Genomic DNA, 7573 nt, shown 5'->3' with positions numbered 1-7573 from the left:
TGCCCATCAGCAGGCCACAAGCGAAATATTTCATTACATTGAAAGAAAATATTTCATTACATCGTATTTTTTTCGTATTTTTTATTGTTTAGACTTTAGAAGATGTTTTCACTACTACTGAATCCAATTTTTGCATTTGCGAGATTGTATTTCATAACATATCCACATGCAGGATTTATACCCGCAAGTTTAATGACTTTTATTTCTCAGTATATACCTAATGATAGCTTACGGCAAAAGTAAAATACAATGCATTTTGATTAAAATTACTTATATGTAATGCGTTTTTACCCCGCTTTTAAACTAATTACTTAAACCTGAAGGTATATATAATGTCAAGTTATACGAACAACCGCCTTCCCGGTATTTTTACCACTCAGCATATCAATGAAGGCCTTTGGAACGTTCTCGAAACCTTCGGTCACCGTTTCTCTGACTTTGATCTTTCCCTTAATAACAAAGCCAACTGTGAATTTACCGAAGTGTTATTAAGTAAAAACGCATGTAAGCTATATTATATGACTCCCTTAAGTGTAAGGTAGACTATTTCAATCAGTTTATGCTAAACGTTTTCATTAGTATTTCTAGTGACATTTTGTGGCCTGTTATTTCTACCTCGCGGATCCACGACGCAAGGTCCTTTAAAGCTTCAGGAAACCTATCCCTGAAATCTGTGGAGAAGAATCCACGCATCTTCAGTTGACGAAGTATGACGGTTGTCAGGAAGTTATCCACTGAAATTGAACCAATAGTCGTTGCAAGGCCTATTCAAGTTTATTAGTGAATCCAACGAACAATTGCAGTTTAGCAGAAAATATGTAAACAACTTGCTTTCAATAGAGTTACAACTTTAGCGCAATCGGCTGTACCAGCGTTATATTCAAATGTTCCTAATAGTGAGTGTTACCTGATATAGGCGTGAATTATTTTTAAACCGATAACTATTGCTCAACCGATTGGAACCATTTTAAAGCAATAACGCGAATGCTATGCATCGGAAATAGCCACCTGCTTGCTGCAATAATCAGAAGATTATGAGCTGCACAGTGATAGGGCTATGGCCTGGCCGCGATGCTTTCAGTTTGTAGGAATTCTTCGCGTATCTTTTATAAGAAGCTTATGCACAAAAAGATAAAATTCAAAAGTGTGACACATGTGTAAAAATTATGTGAACTAAATACTTATTGCGCGACCACCAATTTTCGAAATGGTCAGGAATACTGAAAACACGCAAATACTTTAAAACCGTAAATACAAAATCCTTTGCGTGTGCTTACCTTTTGGGGGATTTGGATCATTGTAAGTGCTGATTGAGCCGCACACTGCGATGCGTCCACCCACATTCATCATGTTGATAATGTCGCTGGACAATTGCCCTCCCATCTGTAAATGTATGACTTTATATATTTCATATACATATAGGCAACTGGGGCGGATCTAGGAGTTTGGTTTACTTGGGGTATGATTTTCTTAGAAATGACATCAAAAGGTTACGATATGAAACAAATATTATACAAAACACTCGTACACAAAACGCAACTGAAATCCGGCTTGAAAGCGCAATGCGCGAAAATAATGCAATTATTCCGTTTAAAATGGCTAAACATTTAATTTCAAAGGACACGTGACACGTTAGGTATGTGATATTTGCATATTTCTCGAAAGTTAATTTAAAAGACATTGTAATTTGTAGAATTAGTCACATGTCAAAGTATTCATAGGGGACAAACCATTGAAAAAATAGAAGTACGAATTTTGTTTCGATTTGCATGGTATAAATAGGCAAAAATACTTCGGCACTTCGATTCGGAACATAATTCTGTGATCTAAAAAATACGTAATACTTGCATATCATTACAAATCAGTCAGTTTCCAAACAGTCATAATATTTTAGCACACCAACGTACGTTGTCGAAGAAACAGTCGATTCCATTTGGGGCGAGTTTAGCGATTTCATCCTTCCACGAGGTGACGGTCTTGTAGTTGAAAACGCCGTCGAATCCGATTGACTTTGCCCAATCACATTTGGCGTCCGTTCCGCAACAGCCGATAACAGTGCAGCCCTGTTATTACTTTGTGTTTTAAGTTTACAGTTTGTGTAAAATTAGATAATTTAAGAAAAAACATTACATTTGTACTTAAAATCAAAGTTTGTAAGAGCAAAAAGTTGCACAAGGCTTGAGTAAAGTTTAAACTACTTGAAACATTTTGCGAACGATAAAAAGTCTAATGATTGCGTTCTTCTTCATCGAGAAATACGCTCCCATCTTCTTTTTGGCAATACCTTCAACTTGGCGATCTGTCCCACCAAGTTTCCCACCGCTCCAGCGCAGACATTCACCATCACAGTTTCACCAGCTTTTGGTTCGCAGATCCAAAGCAATCCAGCATAAGCAGTTATTCTTCGCGCAAAAGATTCTTCGTGTAACTTTTAAACACGGCGAGCACCGTGATAAAAAACATAAAGTATTGCAATATTTTAAATTAGGTTCCCCTCCATCCCGCAGTTCACAAATTAATTGACATTACATAGGTACATTCAAATTTGTGGTAAATATATAAATTTCCCATGTAATTGTTTAAACATTATTATGCACTGTTTTCTGTGAACTTAGTGTGTTGAGGCACAATGTTTACTATTAATGAAAGTTAGTTTCCTGATTAACTTTTTTGTTGTTTAGGAAAGTTACTAAATTTTTGAATTTTTTTGGCATCAACTGCAAATTGGTTTATATCGTGTTCGATTAGATACTGACAAACAAAATTGTTAATTCGATTCGATTCGATCCGATACCAAACCATGTCATTACTCTGGTCAAATTAGCGTAAGTGGTGGAATGAAAACGTCTGAACTTGATGATTTCAAGCAAAAAAGTGCTTTTCCAAAGTATTTTTGTTCCATCATAAGTAACCCCTTATACCTAGCACCAGTGTTGTAAACAAGTCATTTTAAAATGACTAAACTCCAATTCAAGTCATTTGAAGTCTTTTGCAAAAAAACAAGCCAAGTCCCTGTCATTGGTTGCCCAAGTCAAGTCACTATGAGAGCAAGACAACTTTAAGAAATGTCATTCACATAAAAGTAAAACGGTAAACTATTAAAATTGGTAAACTCATCCGATTATGAGAAACATTTCAACTGAAAAATACCACAAGCGTATTAAACAACAATCAAATTGATTAACGTGCAAAACTTGAGATAAATTTAACAAAGCACACTAAATTTAATCCCAAGATATTTGACAAACCAACTAGTATGTTCAAGTTAAGTCGTTTGTCCAAAAGACTTAAATCCAGCCATTTTGGTCGAAAGATTTAAGTCAAGGCAAGTCATTTGAAAACAGTGCTTTAATACTTTAAGTGAACTTAATCAAGTGAATGACTGAAGTGATTACAACACTATTAGCACTCACCCGGGCGGTCCGAGCGCTCCCACGCTGTAGCTTTTCGGTTGATCAGGTGTTAGTACATTGTCCACGTTGTACCAAATAGTGTCACCGCTTGTCTTACTGATAGAGCGCAAGCCTGCGGTTTGCATGACATGGCAGCCCACAGGGTATTTTGGGTTGTTGCTTTTGATTACTCTGCGTACATTGGATGTGTTTAAAAGTACAAAAGGCTGCAAGACGTAAGTTCCATGTTATTTAAAAGTTTAAATCAAACTTTGTCGCATAATAAGGAGAAGAATAAATTTAACTGTGACGAAACGTAGTAAACAACTTTTGAATATAGTTATTAAGGAATTTCGTGCGGTTTAGAACTTTTAAGAATGTTTTGGCTACAACTCTGAACAGCATGATGTCATTGGAAGAAGTTCATACTCTTTTTCGAGAAAAATATTTCCCGCCATGTTCAATCTAAAAGTTATACGTTACGTGGTGCTACATTTCAGGAAAATATAAATTACTGCTGACTATTTACAAAGCCACAATCATGTTTCATGCATTACATAAAACAACAGTGAAACAAGTCACTTGCTATAACATCTTCGCTTTGCCCTTTCTATGAATTTAATATAAACTAGCCTATATGAGTATTGGAGATCTATCGGCCTAAAGTTAGCCAGTACAGTGGGGCTCAAGAAAATTAACAGGGCAAGATACCTACACCAAAGTAGTACGTTCCAATATAATGTATTGGCAAATTGTAGAATAGGCTATTCTCGCGGATTTTTAATCAGCGCTGATTACGAAAAGCTTGAATGACGTAAATTGAGAGAAAAAAGTTGGGCTAGTGGTCTAGCAGCTACAGTAGATTCTAGCTCTTCTTGCTTCTTGTATACACTGGCGTAGCCAGCCGAAAATTTTTTTGGGGGTCCAAAGCGTTGGAATTTTTTGTTTAGCTTTTGTCATTGTATTAACTGCCGTAACGAACACAAATAACAATGCTAGCAAACCGTTTCGAGCAGCAACTGACTGAGTGGTAACGCAATACTTAAAAAAAGTCAAAGAGCAAAAACTGTCTAAAAGTAATAAAACAACATGATTGTATAGCAAACGCAATATTAACTACATCGTTTGGGACGTAACAATGCATGATGATTGAAGGTGTGGCATGCCTGTGATCGACTGTTGTGGTACTGCTCATAAATGCTAAAAATTAAATGCTAAAAAAAAAAAAATAGTATTTTTAATATTTGGGGGGGGGGGGGGGGGGGGGCATGGGGTTATATTGGCATGTGTATTATGGCTGATTCTGGACTTTTCTTGAGGTGTATACTTGCTTGGTACGTTACTGTAATTAACCTTAGAGACTCGCGATCGACTAGTTCGGTAAAAACACATTTAAAATGTTATGACCGCAAATTGCATAGCAAGCCAGAAATGGAGGTTAATTCGTTACGTCAAAGAACACTTTATTAGCCTTGTCCAGACAGCAATTGGTCATTTCAATGTTCCACATGTCTTCGACAGCAAATGACGAAACACATACTCGACGCGATCAACCAGGTTAAAGTTGGCGATCGACATATTGGCTACCCCTGCCCTATAAGTTACATTATGCTTTCGGTTGTTTTATAACAATAAGGCTGTCCTCCTACAGTTGTAGCTGTTAAAATATTTCTGTCATTTTAGAATGCTGCAATACGACAAATAACAAACGTGTTTTTTAACTATACTTACTTGGCTGTTTGATTTCCAATCACTGGGTCGGTTATGGGCACTTTTAAAAGTCTGTGAAGTAAAGATATGTCAAGAGTAAACTAGTAAAATTGGGCGTGTAAGATTTTTAATATGAATAATTTAATTGATACCGACCTATATTTCGAACATTTGAAATTAAAAAATCCAGGATAAACTAACCTGGTATAAGGATCTACGCTTACAACAACGGCCTCGGTAAGAATTTCTGAAAAAATGTAAAATTTAAGTGAGATCTTAAACGTCAAACTGAAACGTTAGGATTATGAGGCACAAATCAATAGCTATAGGAAATAACGCTTAGCAAATGTGATTTGCTCAATACATGTATTAAGAAGAATAATAGAAAAAATACTAGGTCTAAGTTCTATCACTTAAATAACACTTATATTAATTTAGCACAATAGTTTAACTTTTTTACAGCGGGCATTTTAAAATGTTTTAGGTTCGCGTCGAACAGGGTCAGTATGCAATTACAGACATAGCGTCATTAAACCAGAAGACTTAGGAAACCTGCTGTTTTCAGTCGAACTTATGCCCTACTAGAAACTGAAATTGAGTCTAAATACATTCAAAGAGGCCAGGTGTATTTTTGATTAATCAATTTTCGTTGGAAAGGGTCATTACGTTTAAATACACACTAAGGTTTCAATTAGGCCTTAGTGAACCCCAAAACTAGTCGACTTATTCCAAAGGGTCCACGAACCCAAGTTTAACAATCCCTAATTTAGCACCACGAAAATGCGACGAGCCTACTAGCTTACTATATATTACGTTGATGAATATAAATTGTTAACAATGCGATAATCAAGTTGTGTTTTCATTGAGTCTCGATTGTGCGTGGACCATCAAAGATATTTTTTCATAGTCAATGATTAACCTATCGAATAAGTGAGTCAGTTTGGTTATTTAAGATTATGTTTGTAACTTTACACAAACAACTCTTTAATTGTTTGCCTGATTAGCATTCACCTCCTTCAGCCAAATCTTCGCTTACTTCTTCTTCCAAAATCTTGAAGTCGCTCAACTTGGGCATGCCTTCAAACTCATTGTTTTTGTAATAAACTTGTGATTTTACCATTTTATTTCTTACAACAAAAAAAATTAAATACTTGCTATATGTTACTGCCAAAAACACACTGATCAACAAATAACAACTGGAAGGTAGGGGATTTTTTATTACGAATAATTAAGGAAGTGGCAACCAGTAAAATCTAAAAGGTAATACGATCTAAATGTTGACCTTACTTAAAATAGACACTTCGCTATCCCTCTGCCGACCGTAAGTAGGCCTACGATGCGCAACACTACCACCTAACTGATTCGTTTTATTAAACGTTCTCACTTAACGAAAAATTCACTGCATTAAACTATGTAGGCCTACTCCTTCAAAGCTGTGGTACACTACTGTTAAACGTTGTTCAAATATTTACCAGGTAACCAATATACACAGAGCATAAAGTGTACCCTGCACTGATGAATTGTGCCGAGCAGTTCACGTTATTTTGTTTCTTCTGTCAAATTTGGTAATTTCCACAAACATAAACTTCACTCAAACTTGTCCGTTGTGATTAAATATGTTGTTTACTTGAACCTTTGATGAAAAATCCTGACTTTACTACGTACCTTATATATAGTTACGGATTTTTATAAACCTACTAACCTGTCATTATTTGCTTATGATGTTTGTATTTAAATAGCTTTGGTAGATATTTGTAAAATGTTTAGCAACTTGCACAAATGACGAATGTAAAACAGTTATTATGCAGTAAATTGTAATTGTAATGGCTTTTATCGTTAAAACAACAAGCCTATTTTCATTACAACCAGAATTAGTGTGCAACTTTTACTTTAAGTAACCTGTGTAGTTGAGTCGTGCCAACGCTAAACTACAAAACGTAAGTCGCTGCCTACGTTATACATATCAAAAAGTTTCTTGCTTGTAGGATTAGCAGCAACTGACACAGCCTGATCTTTTAAACAAAGTTCACCAGTAGCCTACTTTTTCCGACTTCAATAAGAACAGCTTACAGCTGCAAGTCTGCTGTTAAAAAGGTTGAGTGGACCTAAATATGAATCAGCGCATTATTTGCTCTATATTCGTAACAAAAATACAATAAAGTAGCATAACTGACATAATGCAAGTCTATTTCTTAATGCCATTAGTGCGTTTTTAAAATTCCTGAGTAATACTGTGGATCGACCGCGCACCCCAAATGTTTGTGTTTAAATATGCGATGTTTTAAATAGATTAAGTGGAGTTTTTATCAAATAGGGTACCTTGCAGGGTGGACTAGTGGAAACTAATCAAAACCAGGATTTGATAACGTAACTTGCTATGGCCGCTTTAGCAAGGAGTCTTTGCTATACGATTGAAAAAAGCTGATCCCTGTTACAAATCGCAACTTGTAGCATAAGGCAGTGGCAGTGGC

General features: G+C 35.8%; 1 protein-coding gene across 1 annotated transcript; it reads right to left on the bottom strand.

The window, feature by feature from the left end:
- Window positions 1-335: 335 nt before the first annotated feature.
- LOC146167480 (prostaglandin reductase 1-like) lies at window positions 336-6222 on the bottom strand. The gene is made up of 9 exons (XM_083388981.1): window positions 6114-6222; window positions 5304-5349; window positions 5124-5174; window positions 3414-3584; window positions 2285-2402; window positions 1908-2063; window positions 1278-1383; window positions 616-734; window positions 336-449 (listed from the first exon to the last, which is right to left on the bottom strand). The coding sequence occupies exons 1-9, from the start codon at window positions 6220-6222 to the stop codon at window positions 336-338; spliced, it is 990 nt and encodes a 329-aa protein (XP_083245107.1).
- Window positions 6223-7573: the final 1351 nt, after the last annotated feature.

Source organism: Ascidiella aspersa, chromosome 1 (assembly GCF_963924565.1).
Source record: "Ascidiella aspersa chromosome 1, kaAscAspe10.2, whole genome shotgun sequence".
NCBI lineage: Eukaryota > Metazoa > Chordata > Ascidiacea > Phlebobranchia > Ascidiidae > Ascidiella > Ascidiella aspersa.
Note: the sequence above shows the minus strand (reverse complement) of the source record. Positions and strands in the feature narration are given on the sequence as shown.